A 20,874-nucleotide genomic window follows, 5' to 3' on the forward strand; every position below is an offset into this window, starting at 1 on the left:
AGTTTTGCTGTAAATTTTTACAATTTTACTGCAAACTTTTAGTTCTATTACTAAATTTTTTAGGTTAACTACGAAGTAAAGCTACTAATAAAAAATATTTTTGCGAAGTTAAAAGGCGTTTACCGTTAGGGATTAAGAACAAAAAGTTGTAATAGTTGTTGTAAAAAGAGTGTTTGCTCTTAATAAATAAATAAATAACAAAACTTACCAGTTTGAACGTTCACATCTTTTCCGCATGCTTTGCGCCACTGTTCAGCAATTTCGAGGTCTTTTGGAAAAGTAAAATATTTAATATTACTTTTCTCAATTTTCCTCGTTTTTGCCAAATAATTATCGCATCCTTTCACTGTACAAGTCATCGTAAAAACTTTAGCTCTTCGATTTGTGCTATGCATGGACGCTATATGAATTACGGCCGAAAACAACCAATCGCGTTCTCGCATCAAAACCAACCAATCCGCGTATACCGAAATGTGACGTAGTCAAGAACATGCGCGGCACAAGACCAGTTTTAAATAAATAATGAGCATACTCTTGTTTTTATACCATGATTCCAGCAATCCTGGCAAAGCTGGGGCTGACCCCACCCCCAGGTACAACAACAAGAAGAGAGTTTCCCCCTCCTAAAAAGGAGAGGAAGAGGGGCAAGAGGGGAAAAATGGCCAAGGCCGTTCTCCCTTTTTCCGCCGCCCCCTCAAAGGGAACCCCAGGTCCCCGTCGGACCGGAGAAGGACTACCCGCAGCCTCTGCGAAACCGGCAGCTGCGAGGAAGGGGGAGCCCCCCCCCCCCCAAAGCAACAGAGCGCGTAAGTCCCTCCTGCCACCCAGACCTGGGCGAAGGTGGTGGGAAGGAGAGAGAGGGCGAGAGCAGCACAACCTGCAAAAGGGCAGGACAGTGGGAAAGGCCCGGCCAAACCCGCGCCCCCAAGTGCCCCGAAGACCCAGAGACCCCCCAAAACGGCGGCGATTACGATTACGTGTCCGCCGGGGAAATATTCCAGAGTCATAAGGGAGGCGAGGGGCAAAATCGCCCTCAAGGATTTAGGGATCGGCGATCTGAGAGTCGGGAAGGCCAAGACGGGCGCCACCATCCTGGAAATTCCGGGCCCTGAGGGCGGTAAAAAAGCAGACGCGCTGGCCGAAGCCCTTAAAAAAGTGTTTGAGGGGAGGGAAGGAATCAGGGTTGTGAGGCCCGCTAAAAAGAGGGAACTGCGGATCCGCGACCTCGATGAATCGCTTGATCCGAGCGAGGTCGCAGAAGCAGTGGCCGAGGTGGAGGGATGCCCTCCCTCACTGATCAGGGTGGGATCAATCTGGCCATCCCCCTATGGCATAGGCGTGGCCTGGGTGCAGTGTTCCCTCTCAGCGGCAATCAAGGTCGCGGAGGCGGGACGCATCCAAATCGACTGGGCAAAGGTAAAGGCCTCCTTCTTAAAGGAGAGGCCCTTACAATGTTACCGATGCCTGGAGAAGGGGCACGTGCGGGCGAATTACTCGGGCCCTGTGGATAGGAGCGGGAGCTGCTATAGGTGCGGCTCGACCGTGCACCTGGCACGGGATTGTGCGGCCCCGGCGAGCTGCCTTATATGCAGGGAGAAGAGGCTCTGCCACATCCACAGAGTGGGGGGCCCAGCATGCAGGGCTCCTAGGCCGAAGACGAAGGCGGGAGGAAGGAACGTCACTGCGGGCGCGGCTTTGGCCCCCGCGTCCGTCCCTGCAAGAAAGAGCAAGGAGGTGGGCACATTGGGCGCGGCCTTGACCCCCGCACCCGCCTGAAAAGCAGTCGCGGAGGCGACTTCAGAAGAGGACGAGATCCCCTGAATCAAGCCGAAGGAAGAAAGGCCCAGGGACCGAGGAGATCGCCGAACTTAGGCGTCTCTCCTCGGCCACCAGGCGCAGATTCCTGCGTGTACGCAGAAGGGGGTATCACGCCGAAGTGACTATAGCTCTGGAGGGTTTTGTGCTGCGCGAAGCGCCCTCCGAGCCGCCATCGGGAAAGCGAAGGCCAGGGCTTGGAAGGAGTTGACCTCCACCCTGGACCGGGATCCGTGGGGGTGTCCCTTTAAAATAGTTCTCAAGAAGTTGAGACCAAGGGCGCCCCCGACTGCGGAGAGACTGAAGCCGGAACTCCTCGGGAATATTGTGGACACATTGTTCCCAGTGGGGGGAACTGTCATTCCTCCCCCCACGGTTGGGGAGGTGTAGCCCGAGGAGCCGGCAGTCTCGGCAGAGATGTCCGCAGTGCGGGCCAGGCTTGGCGGTGCGGCCAAGGCGCCTGGACGGAATTCCCGGCAGGGCATGGGCCCTGGCGGCAAGGGTGTTGAGTGACCGGCTGGGGCGGCTATTTACCGTTTGCCTTAGGTCCGGCATCTTCCCCTCGCGGTGGAGGAGGGCAAATCTGATCCTCCTCCACAAAAATGGCAAGCCGATGGAGCAACCCTCCGCATACCGGCCTATATGCCTGCTGGACGAGGCGGGTAAGCTCTATGAGCGTATTATCGTAGGGCGCCTCGTTCAGCACCTGTCTCGGGGGGGGGTTTCACATTGAGCGAGAGGCAGTACGGCTTTCGGGAGGGGCGGTTTACCGTGGATGCAATACGCCACGTTCGCTCCTTCTCGGAGGCCGTAGTGAGGAGGGAGGAGAAGGCACTAATGGTATCGCTGGATATCGTGAACGCCTTTAACTTCCTCCCCTGGGACTGTCTGGGGGCAGCGTTCGAACATCTCCAGCTGCCACCATACCTCCGGGCGGTCCTGTGGGACTACTTTCGGGGCTGGACTTTCTCATATAGGAATGGGAACGGCAAGGTACGTGAGAGGCTGATGTACCGCGAGGTTCTACAGGGGTCTGTTTTGGGCCCGACACTGTGGAATCTCGGGTACGACGTAGTGCTTCGGTCGGCCCTTCCCCCGGGCTGTGACGTCGTCTGTTACACCGACGACACTCTTGTCATGGCTCGGGGGGAGGATTGGAGAGAGGCCGCGGCTGTAGCAACCGCAGCCGTAGCGAGCGTAGTGCGCGTTATACGGGGCCTAGGGCTACAGGTAGCTCCTCAGAAGACAGAGGCCCTGTTCTTCTATGAGAAGGCATGAGGGAGACCACTCCCGACACATATCAACGTCGGAGGGTCCCGTATCCCTGTGGGGTCCAAGATGAAATATCTGTGCCTCACCCTGGATGGACTCTGGAAGTTCACACAGCATTTCGATGCTCTCGCTCCTAGAGTGAACAGGATGGCGAACGCGTTGTGTCGCCTCCTGCCCAATCTCGGCGGTCCAGGTGCTACAGTTAGGCACCTTTACACGAACACCGTCCGGTCAGTGTCTCTTTATAGGGCACCGATTTGAGCAAGTGACCTGATGGCCAACAAATGCGCCAGTGCCTTGGTACGCAAGGCCGACAGGCGTATGGCCATCAGAATCGCCCGTTGTTATCGGACGGTGTCGTACGTGGCGTCCACGACCCTGGCGGGGGTGCTCCCGTTCGACCTAGTCGCTGCTTCGCGCGCCGAATCCTCTATCGGTGCGCGGTTGAGGTCGGACGGAGTGGCATTTCCCCGGAAAACATCCCCAGGAAAGTGGAAAAGGAGAAAGCGAGGGCCCGGAGGTGGGCGCTCAGGGAGTGGAAACACCGACTGGGCGAACACAATACTCCGGGTCTTCCAGGACTGAGGACCGTCGAGGCCATTCAGTCCTGCCTACTGGAGTGGGTAGGCAGAAGGGGAGGAGGAATTTTGTTCTACATGGCGCAGGTTTTCACTGGGCATGGCTGCTTTGGTGAATACCTGTGCCGGATTGGAAAGGAGCGCACTACGCAATGTCACCATTGCGCGGCCGACCGGGACTCGGCGCAGCACACGCTCGAAGAGTGCTCGGCGTGGGCCGTGGAGCGTCGGGTCGAGATGGTAGGCGAAAACCTCTCCCTCCCTTTCCTTGTTAGGAGAATGTTGGAGGGGGAGGGTGTGTGGGAGGCGGTTTCCTCCTTCTGCGAAACGGTTATGTCTTGGAAGGAGGAGGCCAAGAGAGAGAGGAGAGGGAAAGAAGGGTCGACCTCTTCCCAGAAAAAGAGAAGGGGCCGGTCGATTAAGGCCATGCCCTCCGCCACAGTATATACAGTAGCGCAACTCTGTGTCGGCACCTTTGATGTTTATAAAGCCTAAAATGAGTGCGCATGCGCGAAGTCAGCGAGTAAATCCAGTACCGCCATTTGAACTTCCTTTTTCTTTTTTCTCCTTGCTTCGTTTTTTTTTCTTTCCCACTTATTTCTAAATCTAAAAGAAACGAATTTTAATAGAAATTATGTTATTATTATAAAAATAAATTGTTATTAATGTAATATACAGTAAAAAATAAAAAAGTTGCAAGATTTGTAAAATAATATATAATATAATGTAAATGTATATTAGAGAGAAAGCAAATAATAATGAAATATATGCCATACATAAATATAAGTAACAAAAATTAATAAATTAATAATAATGTATATATATTTATATACTTAATAATTTATTAATAAAGGAAAACACAATTATAATACAATATTAATTTATAATACAATATGTTTATTTATTAATTGTAATACAATATTTATTAAGCAAAATAAAAATGTATTTTTCAATAATATACTACATTTTATAATAAGTATTTTATTTTGCAATTAAAATAAAAGTAATCCTTATTAAAATTTAATATTAATTAAATATTTTCTTAAACTATAAAACTTACAAACTTACAAACATTTACAAAGTTACAAGATATAAGAAATATATGTTTAATATAAGTCATAAATTATTTTAACTTTTTCTTCTTCAACTCTATCAATTGTTCATACCTCAGCTACTCGATCCACCTCGATATGAATAAAAAAAATAGAGAAAAAGAGAAAGAGAAAATCTTTATACATGAAATTAATTGTTTTCTTCAATTGTTGATTTCGCTTGCTTGTTCAATCCTAGAGAAATAACAATTTAAAATTATAACAATTATAGTATACATATTTAATAAATTATACTAATAAACTATATGTTACAGCACACACATGCAATAAAATAAAATAGTGTGCACTTATCTAATAAAACTATAGTACAGTAGGAAGAATTTAAACATAAAATTATATTAAAGCACTAACTTATAAACCTTTGCAATTAAAGAATATTATAAAATTCACAAAATGTAATTAATAAAATAAATTATTAAGATAAAATGTTAATAATAAGCAAAATAAGCAAAGCATCTTAAAGCATTAATATGAATCATATTTAATAATACTATATATATATTGCAGTACACAACATGCAAAATCAAACGCACACTTATCAAATAGAAATATATAATGCAATAGGTGAATGCAATAGAAACAAGTGAGAAGTTAACACACAAACGCATATGCATAAGCATAAATGCATATTATAAAAATAAGACTGTAAATATAAAAATCATCAAATATTATACAAAATTTATAGATGTAAAATATTTAAAAGTTTCATATTTCTACTACTAGTACTTTTGCAAGATTTATTATGTTCAGATAATGTATAATAAATACGCATTCGGAGAAACAGTTTTATCAAAAAGTCTACAGGAAAATTTGGACATGTCGGTTCAAAAGAGACAGCTTGCGCAAGTTGAAATAAATAACCGCCAATATTTTTTTTAAAACAATTATTTTCAAAATTTGTTACAAAGATTTCTTCCAATTTATGTACATAAGAACAAAAATTATTATTTGCTACATGCAAATTTCCAAATTCATTGTCTTGTTCATTTATATAAGCTCTAAAAGAACAATATAAAGTAGTATCATCTAATACAGTCTTATTTTCATTTACATAGGATGTACATGCTTGACATGAATGAATTTCCGTACATTTTTTAATTAAATATCCGCATACATATTTAAATGCATTTTCCTCTGACAGATCCATAGCATAATAATCATGATTTGGAATATCTATAATTTTGAGTGGTGGAGATGAAATAATTTTTGTGCATTTATTTAAATATGGTGTTCTAATAACATTTAACATTTGATCTCTATCTTTACTGCAATTCTGTGCTTCTGAGTATTGTAAAAATTTAACACTGAAAAGTTTTTTAAAAGCACGCTGAAATTGTATAGGTGTCGGATTTAAACAATTGCCACTTTGTTGCCTTACAGTACCAAAGAAATTTTCCAAGCAATCTTGATTAATTCTACGTGTTTGAAGAAAAGGAAAATCATTACATTTTAATTTATCCCATAATAGCATTATACTTCTAATTGTAATCTGCCAGGATTTAAAGCATTTTACTGTCACGTGCGAACCATTGGCTTTAATAACTTTAATATGTTTTAAGAAAAATAACATTTGTTCTAAAAATTTAATTTGTTTTTCACTACCAGTAAAAACTTTTCCATATTCTTTTGGACTATTAATAGTTGAAGAATTTAAAATATCAAACAGTTTATCAAAATGATCTATTAAATCTATAGTGCCAACTGCTTCGCTTGGTAGAAGACCGCAAGACATTTGCGTGCACATTCCAGCAGCTACTCGATTACTAAATATTTGGACAGCATATTTCACCTTCATTCTTTGAAAATTATTTGGCTCAATATGACATTTAGATAATTTAGGAGCCATTTTCATCCATTGCTTACTGTCTGTTATAAAATTCAACAATATGAGACCATGAAGCTTTTTTATTATTAAATTCAAAATTATATTTCAATAAATTGTTACGCGTTGCTTTCATTAAATGAGGAGTATTAAAAATATAAAATACTTCTTCTTTATCTACTAAGAAGGTCGAATTTTGTGTCGAAATGCCCAATTCTCGAGATAGCTGTATAAAATTAGATCCCATATCAGTAACTAATGCATGCACTACAGCACCACAATCACGCAATTTTATTATAATATTAAATATTAAATCTTTTAGAACAGTGCTCTGACATGTTGTTTCTACAAAACAATAGCAAACAGGAAGCTTCCAATTTCCTGCAATACTACGTGCCATTATAACTAATGTACTTTTAGCAAGTTTACTTGATTTTTCATAACCCGTATCTTGAAAACCTATTATTTCATCACGCGATACATTATAAAATAAATGAGCTTTTAAACTCATTTTATCTACACATAATATGTAATGCTTTTCTAATGATGCTGATGATTTTAATTTTAAAGTTAGAGCATCAAAAATTTAATCATTAATTCCAGGAATAATATTCCACGATTGCGTGAATAAGTGAAGTGAGCGAATTGAAGGCAAAGCAAATTCCTTCACCATATTTTTATAATTACGCGGGCTAGAAAAGAATAATAATAATGCAAACTGTTTAAAATCGTTATCATATCGTCTTCCACGTTTATTTTTCGTCAGAGCATCGATCTGCGCAGTTAATAATTTTTCAAAATTTCCGCTAAATACCTTATTGCCTAATTTGCGAATCTTGATTATGTCGCTTTCTTCTTCTTCCGGTGTCTTTATTTTCTGCTGTTCCAGTTGTTTTCTCAGCCGTCGAACAGTCTGTTGTAATTTCTTCTTTTGCTTCCTTAATTTAAAGATTTTGGATTGCAGCTTCTTCTTTCGCGGACTATCCTTTCCTGTAGATTTCTGCTGCTGGCTGCATACTGGACGTACTCTATAATACATCCAAAATTAGATAACAGCAGAAAACAAAATTTATGAAAAAAATTAATTTTACAAATAAAAGCATTAAAATATAAAGTAAAATATAAAAATATTTTTATAATACTTATTTATTAGCAAATTTATATTTTATATGTAATTATATTTAAAAAAATTTATATTTATTATACATAATAATTTCTTATAATACATAAAAACTTACGGTTCAATTTCGGCAATTACATCAATATGATCAGGCGATGATTGAACATTTTGTGCATGACTGAAAAATATATAACATAATTTAATGATACCATTCTCACATTTGAAATAAAGAAAAAGTATTTCATATATATTACACATTTCATATATATTACTGTTACCTTTCTTCATTTTCTTTTTGTTGGTTCTCTTCTCTTAGTATAGGCTCTATTTTTCCACATGTATTTCTACAAAACAATTCATGTGTTATAATATGTCATAAAATATTTTATCATTATTATATCATAAAATATTTCATCATTATATAAAAAAAGCTAATAATATATTTAGATTTCATTTACTGATATCTCTCCTCTTGTTCAACTACATTTTCTTCTTTTTCTTGCAATTCTTCTATTTGTGTTTCTTCTTTTACCGCAGGTTGTATTGCAGCTTCTGCTTCTGTATTCCTAAAAAAATTAATACATTAAAAATTTTTTAATTTTATATTTTTTATAAGAAATTCAAAAAATAGCTTATTTTTTATATTGTCTTTGATTAATTAAATTATTACTATAACTCTTTAATATTTTAATAATATATCAAATACTATATATATATATATATATATATATATATATATATATATATATATATTATAAAACTAAATTACTTTTAACAACAAATAATAAAAGTTATACATAAAAATTAATTCAAAAACTTACCCAAAAAATATAGTTGGTACAGCATCTGGATGTAAACGAACTGTGGTCTTTCTAATAAACCATTTTTCTTCAAAATGTAGGTGGCATAGTCTACAATTGTTATACGTATAACTTAGACCTTTTTGTTCTAAATCCCGTCTGTTAGCTGCTCTTATCCATTGCAACCACCTGTATATACATATAATAATAATAATTTGTTAATATAAAAAGAAACGTATATAAATTGACAAACTTGTAAAAACAATTTTTAAAACTTTATGTATAATATTTTTATAAGATATATGTGATTAAAAAAATACATTTTTTACAAATAATAAATAAAAAAATACCTGTCATGTTTCTTTGGAAATCTAAAAAAATGTCGTTTTTCCACATTGACATTCATACATTTAAATACAGCGCACCACTGCTTTCCTTTTTTGTTCATTTTAAAAAATAATTATTATTTTTTAGAAAACACGAACAACAGCAACACCTGAAACAAAGCTAAGATCAAAATGCTCCTACAGGAAAATAGAAAATCTATATAAATATTTATATAGGTTAACTATTTTTTTTAAGGATAATGCTTCAATCAGTTTTCACTACTTAGTAATGTCACTAAAATCACTTGCACTTCCACTACTTTACTTTCACTACACAACACAACACTATTTTTGATCGCTTGCTTTTTTTAACTCTGCATTTAAATATCTTGCCAGCAAGAATATACAAATATTCGTACGGTTTTTTAAATGCTGAGAAAGAGTAACAGAGAGAGAGCGTAACGAAGAAAGAGGAAGTGAGAGAAAAGTTCAGATGGCGGTACTGGATTTACTCGCTGACTTCGCGCATGCGCACTTATTTTGGGCTTCACAAATTTCCGAGAGTTGCGCTACTGTATATACTGTGCCTCCGCTCTCTGGCGCCAACAACGCACCAAGGTAGTCACGGGGAGGGGAGATGGGGGAGCTTAGCGACCTTTCCCATCTCTCACTCCGGCAGGTTCCGGGGGGTGGTCCGCTGGGATCCCTTTTCGGAGTCTGTTGTGTACGGTTCCCTCGCTGGAGGGAACGCGTTGAGCCCAGCGACTCCGTCAGGGACTTGTCCCAATCGCTGGTAGGAGACGGGGACTCTGATTCCAAACTCCCGGGTGCCTGGACCCGTTAGGCGTGTTATTCACGGCACCAGGATAGAGGAGTAAACCTCGAGAAAAAATCCGGGATCTAGCCAGTCTCATTAGCACGCCGGTGCTCCGGCATGACGGCGGGCCCTCCATTGCACGAGGGGGGAGGGGGAGGGGCGTGGCGATTTACACCGTAACCTCAAGTATGGGGCCAGGGGCCGGTGCTTGCATTGAGCTTGCACGGGCCGCGAGGGTGAGAAACCTCTATAAAAAGATCCGGGCAGGACAGGCTCGTCAGTCTTGGTCGACAACCGTCTTAGTAAAAGGAAAATCACGATAAATACACCCGGAGAAGACAACTCCGTGAACAAATTACATATGATGGTATACGCATGTCAGACTACAAGAAGAACTTACCACAGCAGGGTTTCGGATGCCCAGCTGCCGGTGCGGATGGGGTTATTGTCCCTGCCTCCGCCGCGTTGTTATCGGACGAAGGGCCAACCGCGAGGTCTACCCCGAGCCTCGCGGTGGAAGCCATTATCGGTGGTTTCTCCTCGGAAGAGGAGATAGAGGTAGGGAAGAATGTAGCCCCTTCTACTGTGGAGGGCCTCCCGTTGGAGGATTTAGTGAGAGATAGGGGCGGGGGAACCCTTGTTAGGAAAACTCGCAGCCTCCCCCCCCCCCCAAGGACAGGTCTAGGCCCAGCGCGCTCTCTTCAAAGGGACGCGGGAGACCGGCGGCGGCTGCTTCGCAAGGGGCGGGGCAGGCCCCGCAAAGACGGTTCGGGCCCTTTCAGGCCCTCCCCCGGTGCTCTCGTCGGATTCCGACTTCGACGGGAAAGAGAGAGCAACCGCGGGGATCTCGACGGCAGGCAGTGCAGCAGAGGGCACTGCACTGCCTGGTGCCGGCAACTCTAGGAGGGGGAGTCCCCTCCCGGAGATCATCCCGCCGGCCTTTACCGGCCCCCAGAAGAGGAGGGCCGAGGAAGTTATAGGGCTAATGGAGAGGGGCACGTCGGAGGAGATGCTGGTTAGCATTTACCGGGTGCTCCTCTTCATTGAGGAGATACGCCAGAGGGCCGCTGGACTTAAGGGCGAGCTCAGTGGCAAACTTAAGTTCGGTGTATATGTCCTCAGAAAGGTCGTCCGAATTTTGGCCGGGCGGGCCTCAGAGGGGGGGGGGGCCTCGGCTTTTGGCGCAAACGGGTCCAGACGCTGGAGAGGGACATGGAGTCCCAGAGGTCAGAGAATGGCCGTCTCCAGCGTCGGATCCGCAAATTACAGGCGGAATTAGCCAACATGCGGGCCGGCGAGAAGCCTGTCTCGCCGGTGGTGGAAGGATTTCCCCCTAGCCCTGGGCCGGCAAGGGGAACCACCATGGAGGTGGTCGTGGTCGGAGCTTGGTCCCCCCGTCTCCCGTCGGGTGATCCGCATATTGCGCGAGCCTGGCGGGCATCGCCGAGACCCTTAGAGGGTTCGGTGACCGCCTCAAAGGGCTGGAGGACAGGGCAGCAATGCCTCCTCCTTCGCCAACAGCCCCTGCCCTCTCCCGCTCTCGAGAACCACTCGTTGGGGGGCAATCTAGGGCAAAAGGAGAGGAGGGAGGAAAAAGGAAGGAGCCACTGGGGTTGCGGTGCTTCGGGGGGCGGGGTATGTTTCCCCGTCTCCGTCGGAGGTTTCCGCTGGCTCTGCCGCCCCCCCTCCTCCTTCTGAGGCGACGAGTGCGCCGGAAGCAGTAGAACCCGTGTCGTGGTCCACTGTGGTCCGGCGCAAGAGAAGAGCGGGTAAGGCCGGTGGACGGCTAATCCTCCCTAGTCACCCCTCTGCCGTGCCCCCAGCCAGGCAGGTCCCTGTGAAGGCGGCCCCCAAGAAGGCAGCGCCCAAAAGGAAGGCGGCGGCGGCTAGCAAGGGCCGGAAGCGCCTCCCGCGCACGGCGGCAGTCTTGCTGACCGGCCAGGGTAACCTGGCCGAGGCAATGGCCGCCGCGAAACAAAAGATCTGTCTCGAGAACCTAGGCCGGTTTACCGATATAAAAGCGCGGAGGGCCTTCAACGGGGGTCTCCTTTTGGAGATCCCCGGAGGTCAAAACGCGGAGGTCGAGGCAAGTCGCCTCCGCGATGAAGACTGTTCTCGAGGAGTTCGAAGAAGTGACGGTCTCGCGCCCCTCGAAAAAGCTCGACCTCCGCCTCACGGGGGTCGAGGAGTCGGTCTCCGGGGAAGAGATCCGCCGTGCTATTGCTAGCATTTGTGGATGCTCTGAACCGGAGATTCGTTTGGGTCCGATGCGCCCGGCCATCTGGCGTGTTCGGACAGTTTGGGCTCAATTCCCAGCGAGAGCGGCGGTGAAGGCAGCGGAGGCTGAGGCCATCAAGATCGGATGGACTTCCGTACGGGTGGAGCTGCTTAAAAGCAGGCCCACCCGATGCTTCCGTTGCCTGGTAAGGGACCATGTGCAGCAGAGGTGTCCGTCCGTGGTGGACAGGGCCCTCTGCTGTTTTAACTGCGGTGAGACGGGGCACAAAGGGGGGGCATGTCAGCGCCCCGCCCGGTGCCCTATATGCGTGGTAGCGGGAAGGAAGGCGGACCACAGGGCGGAGTCGGAGTTTTGTCTTCCGGTCTCCCCTGTGCTTCCGGGTTCCTCCACCAAATCGAAGACAGCTCCTCCCCCAGGGCGCGGTGAGGCCACCACGCGAGTAATTCCGTGCGTGGTCCTTACAGATATTGGGGGAGTGAAGCCACCGCGGGCGGAGTCTCCTGAGTCGGGTCCCAGCAGAGCCGGTTCGAGCGAGGGCGTCAGGGTCACGAGGGCACAGTCCTCAAGGACCCTCGCCGAAAAGCGCCTTAGGGGTAATGGGGGGGGGGAGAAGTCAAGCCTTCCCCTCCAGCCCCAGAAGGTGCGTGCCGTCTCCGCACCTCGGTTACTCCCGGGTAAACCAGGCCCAAGGTGTAGGAAAGGAAGGGGAAGGCCCCTACGGGTCGAGCAGTATCAAACCACCCCCCCTCGGATTGAGGGGGGACACTGGTCGCTGCCCACCGTAGGAGGGACCACCGGGCTGCGGCCCGAAGAGTTTTTACGCGGAGGGTGGGACTTTCCTCCACACATTTTTGGATTGCGCCGGAGTTCCGGCAGTCGGGGGGGGTGGCCGGATGTAATGCGTTGCGGTTCCCGGCCATCCCTCATCAACGGCGGCTGATGGCAGCGTAACGGGGGGGGGAGTTTAGTGGGTAGGCGCCTGGGGGTCTCTCGACTTCGTATCCCGAGTCCCAGACGAATCCCACACTACCTTCTGGCAGTGGATATTTTTCTACATTGCACGCCAGAGGGTATTTTTGGAAGATTCTCCACCCCCGGGGGGGGGGGGCTATTGCCCCCCACACAAAAAAAAAGTTGCAAGCCTTATGCCATTTACTATCTGCAGTCCATCGTCGTTGTTTGGAAAAATTAGAAAGAGCTGCGCATAATGAATACGAATGTTTACAACATCAGAATTTTGATATTGTTAATGTTAGAGCCAATTCAGACTGTCGACGAAGGGCAAATTCTTACGGAATGCAGTCAGACTGAGAAAGATAAAATTTTTGTATCTTCTGATGCATCAGCTGATGATGTGCAATTTGCTTTTAATGATGAGGCATTAAGTTCTTCAGACGTTGCTGAATCCATTTTAGATTGTGATGATGCGGTAGATATTGAGCCTCAAAATATTATTGATAATTTTCAAGAACGCCTTGCTAAAGTCTTCGTACGTAGTAATATGTCTCATACGCAAGTAAATGCTGTTTTACAGGTTGTTCGAACACATCCTTGTTTATCCACATTGCCAAAGGATTGTAGAACGCTTTTAAAAACTCCACGGATCGCGCATCCCACACATAACATTGCAGGAGGTGAATATCTCCACTTAGGATTTGAGGTAGGAATTCTTTCCATTCTTTAACAAACCTCTCCGGAACTGATTCCACTTGATACTTTGATGATAGACTTTAGCACAGATGGTGCCACGCTAGATGGGTAGGGCAAAATTCAAATGTGGCCGATACAAATTAGGATTGCAAATATTCCTCTAAGTAAACCTGAAATCGTAGGTGTTTGACGAAATTCATCAAAATCAACTAACGCAAAGAAATTATTTCAATATTTTGTGAATAAAGTTTGAGATGTATTAAATCGTGGAGGAGTTGTTTTCCATAATCAACTAAAATTGATTAAATTGAGGTGTTTCATAGCTGATTCTCCTGCGCGGGCTTTTGTATTGGGTCATAAAGGTCACGGTAGTCTATTTCCGTATTCGAAATGTTGGATTCGGGGAAATTGGCTTCGTCGTGGAGTAGTAACTTATCGTGGTATTCAGCATAGGCCTCGTACAGACGAAGAGTACAGACATCATATTGACGGAGAACATCATACAGATTCTGACTTTGTTCCGCTTCCTTTGAGAATGGGGTTGGTAACTCAAACGGTCTTTGACTACATGCATACCGTTTGTCTTGGTGTCGTTCCCAAAATAAATAGCGTTCTTATCAATGGAAAATGTAATCCAAGTTTAAAACTTTTAGTCAGATTACTTGAAATTATGACGACCCATCTGCAGCAAGTTAATAATTACTGCTCTAAGAAATTTTTGCGAAAACTGCAATTAATGAAAAGTATGGAGGGTTGAAGGCCACGGAAAATTGCTAACTTCTTTTATATACTGCACCAGTTATTTATTACGGACCCATAAATCCTGCTGCGTACAAATATTTTCATCTATTACATTTCGCCATTCGAGTTCTAATCAGTTTTTCCTTATCGAAAGACCATCTTGATTTTGCACATACAGCATTAAGCATTTTTGTGAATAGAGCAGAAGATATATATGGTCCAGAATTTCTTTCGTACATTACTCATTGTTTTTTATATCTCGTAGATGACGTGAGACGCTTTGGCTCATTGAATGAATTGTTTGTCTCTATATGAAAATAATATGACATTTCCGCAATGCTTGCCGCAAGCCTCATCAATATTTGCAACAAATTGTAAATAGGCGACATGAAAAGTTTCAAATTACACCAAATATTGTAAATGTAACTGAGGAAGTAGTACATTCCAATAGATCCAATAGAATCCTGGGTTAGTCCTGTAGTTTTTGATGCTCCGCTAGATAGTCGCCAGTTTCAAATCTTAGACACAGGAAAATTTCGTATATTGATGAAGGATCAGGATAATATGATAATATTATAAAATTCAAAGGTTTGTCTTGTTCAGAGCATCATTCTCTCGCGTGATCATTATCAGTTGGCGGTTAAAGAGTTTTGCAGAGTTGAAGATTTTTTCGATGTTGGTTTGCCATTGTAGGTTTGTCATCAGTAGGTATCTTCCGATGTTCTTTATTATCTGATGAAGTTGTTATAATAAATCTCAATAAAGTGCAGAGTAAGTGTTTCCACATACTTTATTGGCACAGAAGAGCACTAAAGGGCAAATTTTTGTTAAGATGAATTAACGAGGACGAGGAAGAGGAAAAGAAGCGGACAAGACGTTTAAAGCGTTGCAATTGTTGGATAAGGATATTGAAAAATATCGCACATCTCAGAAATTGCAAAAAAGGGACGTAAAAAACAGACGTACAAGGACATATGACACAAAACATGACCACACCCAAAACTACACAAAAACAGACAGCACTATTATCACAGTCCCCAGTATCATCATCATCCTTGTATGTTCCATCATCATCATTCTGATCCAAACAATCATATAAACACATGCCCCCTCCATTAGCACAATTACAACATAGACCCATATTATCACACTCACCTTCAGTAGCCACTCAATCATTCGTACAAAATATTCCTCCAGCATCAAAACCTACTTCAACGCAGACAAACATTATCACGCTCGCCTACACCATCCAAGCAATCATTCACACAAAACATCCATCCACCATCAAAACCACCACATAAACCACAACATAAACAAACAACGTTTGGACCATCTCCTGTACAACGCAATCGTCTTTCACTAGCCAAACAAGGATATGAAGAAAGGTGGACAAAAGAGGAGGGAACATCCCGTGATATAATGCGATCCCTAAAATAAGTTTCAAAAATGATTACAATAAAGATAGTCGTCTATGTGCACAAATGAAGACATCAAATTTTATTTCAGAGTGATCATGGCGCAACTACGTCGTATGAAAAAACGACAAATTTCTATTAAAAATAAAACCGAGTAAGTATTAATTTTGATTTTACTAAGGAATAGCAAGCAACTTATTGTACACCAGGTCACACAAATGCCTTAACATATGAAGTTGCACGGGTGTCAAGGCATATCGAGTCGGCGTGTTCCGACTCTACATATTTTTACTTTATGACTGGTTATGAACATAACGGCAATGCTGTTTTGGCTATTTCAAAGCAACTGGAGCAATTGATTGATATTATAAATATTAACCTTTATTTGTCAATTGCTCCAGTTGCTTTGAAACAGTCAAAACAGCTTTGCCGCTGTGTTCATAACCATAGTCATGATGTAAAAATATGTAGAGTCGGAACACGCCAACTCGATATGCCTTGACACCCGTGCAACTTTATATGTCAAGACATTTGTATGACCTGGTGTACTATAAATGAATTTTTAATCCCATAATTTCATTTTTTTTTCTACAGTGAAAATGCGAGAACCATTAAACGGTTATTACGAGAGTTTGCAGTGAGGAGATCAGTAAAGCCACAGGGAATTTTGTTTAGAACCGTGGACGATTTTTTGGCCTTCGAAGAAGTTGACAAAGAAATTTGTAATGATTTGGTAAAAATTTTTTCTAAATATATATTGACAGTAATTCAGTTTACTACAAAAATTTTGTATTAGGTGAGGTACTTTATTTACCTTGGATGGACCAATCCAGTTGATTGCACTGCGACGTGAACTAGCCTCGGAATCACGCCAGATCCGAAGGAGCACGCCCAATGGAAATCGGTAACTCGCGAGATCGGCAATAAATGCTCGATTCGGTAACTTACGGTATCGAGAACGGATGCTTGATTCGGTAACTCGCGGTACTCCACGCTCGTCGGGAGCAAGGTAACTCGCGAAATTGGTAACCGGAAATGGGCGCCAGGTGCGAGTAATCGCACCGCGGTATCGGTAACTTTAACAGTTCTCAAAATTGCTCGGCCGCTCCCCGCTCAGTATATGGCAGAGGGGCGCAGTTCTTTTATTCAACGTTAGATATCTGGAGTGAGAGGCGAACACAAGAACAACCCAATAATTACTATTTAACAATAATGTATTTCCATGATTCGGTTACAAGGGTAAAGATGTGTAGATCGTTCGGAGCCGATAAGGCGGAAACAGTTCAATGCGGTCGTAAGGCCATTCGCCCAATAAATTTAGTAGCAAGAATAACGTGCTCTAACTACATGAAATCGCGGAAACGCGAACACGATCATTTGCAGCTGATCCGATGATAACCAGCAAAACAAATAACTTATCTTACGACCATCCGACGCGGCCAGTGAAGGCCAAATAAATAGACTTTAAACGACGGTAGCCTAACGGCCAGAAATGAGATGTCGCGAAACGGCTATTTTACGCGGGCTTTCCCGTTTCTCGCCGAGACGCTAACTTTACGGTAACCGCAATCTCGCGGAGAACGTTCCCGGATCAAAATCCGCCCGCGGACATTCACCCACGGTACTTCCGGTACGGCGATAACGCGACAAAACGGTAACGGAGCGATATCGCAAGAAAGACGGTAGCAATCGGTATCTTCCAAAAAGACGGTAACGGTAGGACAGTACGGTAACTAAACAAACGGTAAACGAAACGGCAACGAGAAGAGACTGTCGGCGCTTAATTCTCGCAAGACGGAGAGACTGTTACGCGATATCCGGAGCCGGCTGGACATGTGGTAATTGAGCGTAATTGAGCGCTCACGGTATCAAAAACTACGGTTAATGGTGTGAGAGACACTACATATAAAACAAACTCACGCTACCAGCCATCACCGGACGGAACTCTACGGCTACCCGAGAGGCGGCTTACAATGAGTGGACGTCTTCGGCGTCTTCGGTGTCGTCGGGCTGAGTCCTGGATGTCGTCCTCGCGCACTTGCGGCACACCGAACAGTGGCTCTTTTCGGCTCTGCATGTAGATCCTTTCCAAATCCGCGTCGCCTTCTTGCGCATCCTGCCGATTTTCCGAAAAGGGGGGGCTCCTGAGAACCGCCCACAGTTCATCCAGGGCGCCCCCCCCCCCCCCCGCTCTCTGTGGTTTCCTCAAATCCTTTGGCCGATAATGTATTGATGAGTCGATGTTCCCGGAAGAGACTGGTTAGGCTGGCCGGGCCATATTCCGGTCCTTCCGGGTGCAGCATCTTCGGAGCCCTCGAAGCCGTCTGCAGCCGGGCGAGGTCCGCTGCTGCGTGTCTCTGCGCTTCTTTGATTTTGTGGCTAAAACCAGAGCGGAGTTAGATAGGGCTTGAATGGCGGAGGTGACGGAATCGCGGTACCTGACCTTTTGCTGTGGGGTCACGAACGCGTGACACCCGTCGATGATCCCCCGGCGTCCGGTCTTCATGGCGATGCTGCATCTTCGCCCTGAGGCACAAAACACGCAACGCCGCCCGCACGGAGTTTCGCCTTACAACTTAAACGATATTAACGATATAAAAACGGGAATTACAATACAAACAACGCGTATCGATTGTGGAGTCTCGCGGGTTGCTCTCTCCACGCGAGGAGCAACACCAGGACTCCTTGCTCCCTCGGTCGGGCTATCGCCCTTGTGACGGCGCTCGAAAAGCGTCACGTCACAGCACTACAGAATATTTTCGCAGTGTATTTACAGTAGATGAGGAGGTCTCATCACACTTCACCCTAAATAAAAGAACTGGACCAGGGGGATGTAAACTGCGAGACAGTCGCTTCGCACAAGCATGTCAAGGTTTGGTAAAAAATACTGTCAGTGTTTACATTCTACATTGATTACGTTTACACGTCAAACTTAATCGAGTTTAGTAACATTCGTAGTTCTGAGATTGACTAATTACAGCCACTCTTCTAAAAAAATGGAAAAACTGTCATTGACTAGCCTTGGAACAACGGATGTCATTAAATTTGATTAAGGGTCACATGTAAACGTAGTCATTGAATACATGACGATAACTAAGATGTTTCTCAGCGATTTTTCCAGATGCCATAAACTCAAACAAACATTTTTCCAATCTTAACAACGTTGAATTTCACGAAGTCCTGAAAAAGGCGCTAAAAAGCCTTAAAACCAGAAAATGGCATTACAATAAAAAACAACGACAAGAAAATGAGGAGGAATTTTTACCGATCGACGCCGGCGAATGGACAACGAAGATGAGGTCTGTCTTTTTTTTTACTAGTTGTACTAGTTCAGAATTTATCTTTCTTTTTTCAATGTGGAGGGAAAAAGATAAACTCTGAACTAGTGCAGCCAGTTCAATTAAAAAGAACAGATCTATGATCTACAGCAGGCCTCGGAATTATTTCATCTTTTCAGCCGATTCTCGTGGTATACGTCTCCTTCCTCTCTTCACCGCGCGCGCGGCAGCCGCTAGGGCCAGCGCCGCCGAGCGTTAGGAGTGGCGCTATCCGATAAATGTTGGATTCTTCTTCCTTGATTATTAAAAGTTAAAAAAATTTATTAAAAATATTTTTTTTATTTTTAAATTTATTATGTGAAAATATTTCAATAGATTTCCACGTCACCTATGAGGTACTATTGCTATTGAGAAAAAAAATATTTTTAATAAATTTTTTTAACATTAATCGGATAGCGCCGCTCCTAACGCTCAGCGGCGCTGGCCCTAGCGGCTGCCGCGCGCGCGGTGAAGAGAGGAAAGGAGGCGTATACCACGAGAATCGGCTAAAAAGATGAAATAATTCCGAGGCCTGATCTACAGCAGTGCTCGGAATTAGTTGAACATTTCAGCCGATTTCCGCGGTATACGCCTCCTTTCCTTTCCTTACCGCGCGCGCCGCAGCCGTTAGGACCAGCGCCGCCGAGCGTTAGGAGCGGTACTATCTGATTATGAGTAGGTCCTTCTCCCTATTTATTTAAATTTTAAAAAATTTATTAAAATTTATTAAAAATAAATTTTAATTTTTAATTTTATTAAGTGGAAATATTTTAATAGATTTCTACATCACCCATGAGGTACTAATGCTGACGCGGTTTTTTAAAAGTGGTTTTTATCTACATTATTGCATCAATTGTTCATTTTCATAAAAGGCCAAAAAAATCTAATTAAGAAAATCTCTTTTATATATATTTTTAAAATTAAGAATTTGTTATTTTTATCTTTAGTGGAATAGGCCTACTGGAGAAATCACTTTTAAAAAACGCGTTAGCATTAGTACTTTATGGTGACGTGGAAATCTATTAAAATATTTTTACTTAATAAATTTAAAAATAAAAAATTTATCTTTAATAAATTTTAATAAATTTTTTTAAATTTTAATAAATAGGGAGAAGAACCCACTCATAATCAGATAGCGCCGCTCCTAACGCTCGGCGGCGCTGGCCCTAGCGGCTGCGGCGCGCGCGGTAAAGAGAGAAAAGGAGGTGTATACCGCGGAAATCGGCTGAAATGTTCAACTAATTCCGAGCACTGATCTACAGGAAACTACAGGATTCGAGGACATCTCGAAGGAAACCGAAGACGGCAACGAACTAGAAGAGACCCCGCACACGGAAGAAACTGAGGAGACCGACGAAATAGAGAACACTCAGCTCTGGTAAAAAAATTTTATATTTTTGTAGAAATCTTTTAAATTTTAGGCATTTTTTATAATTTAAATTTATGAAAAATTTTGAAAAAATATCAAAATTCAGATTTTTTAATATTTTTTAGAAAATTATAGAATAAGAAATCTCATATTTTTTATTTATACATATGAGAAATTTTTACAAAATTGATTTACGATTAAAATATAAAATAACTCCGTATTACTCAGAATATTTATATGAGGAATTTTAATGTGTTCTATTTAACGGAATATTTTTGAAAAATCCACGATTTATCAGTTTTTATATTTTGTCCTGTCTTTGACTGCATTTTATTTAGCGATATAAATTAACGCAAATGTTATTTTATTTTTATTTTTCACTAGATATCGAACAAAGGTAGAATGAGATGTGTTGACTTCCATTAATACGTCATTATACCTTTATTCGATATCCAATGAAAATTAAAGATAGAGTGACACT

At 43.4% G+C, this 20,874-nt stretch overlaps 1 protein-coding gene and 1 pseudogene across 1 annotated transcript; both read left to right on the forward strand.

The window, feature by feature from the left end:
- The first annotated feature begins 3,153 nt into the window (after window positions 1-3,153).
- Window positions 3,154-3,672, forward strand: LOC136999493 (uncharacterized). The gene is made up of 2 exons (XM_067353835.1): window positions 3,154-3,317; window positions 3,381-3,672. The coding sequence occupies exons 1-2, from the start codon at window positions 3,154-3,156 to the stop codon at window positions 3,670-3,672; spliced, it is 456 nt and encodes a 151-aa protein (XP_067209936.1).
- Window positions 3,673-10,037: 6,365 nt separating this feature from the next.
- On the forward strand, window positions 10,038-20,406 carry LOC136999494 (uncharacterized; annotated as a pseudogene).
- Window positions 20,407-20,874: the final 468 nt, after the last annotated feature.

Source organism: Linepithema humile, chromosome 4, assembly GCF_040581485.1.
Source record: "Linepithema humile isolate Giens D197 chromosome 4, Lhum_UNIL_v1.0, whole genome shotgun sequence".
Taxonomy (NCBI): Eukaryota; Metazoa; Arthropoda; class Insecta; order Hymenoptera; family Formicidae; genus Linepithema; species Linepithema humile.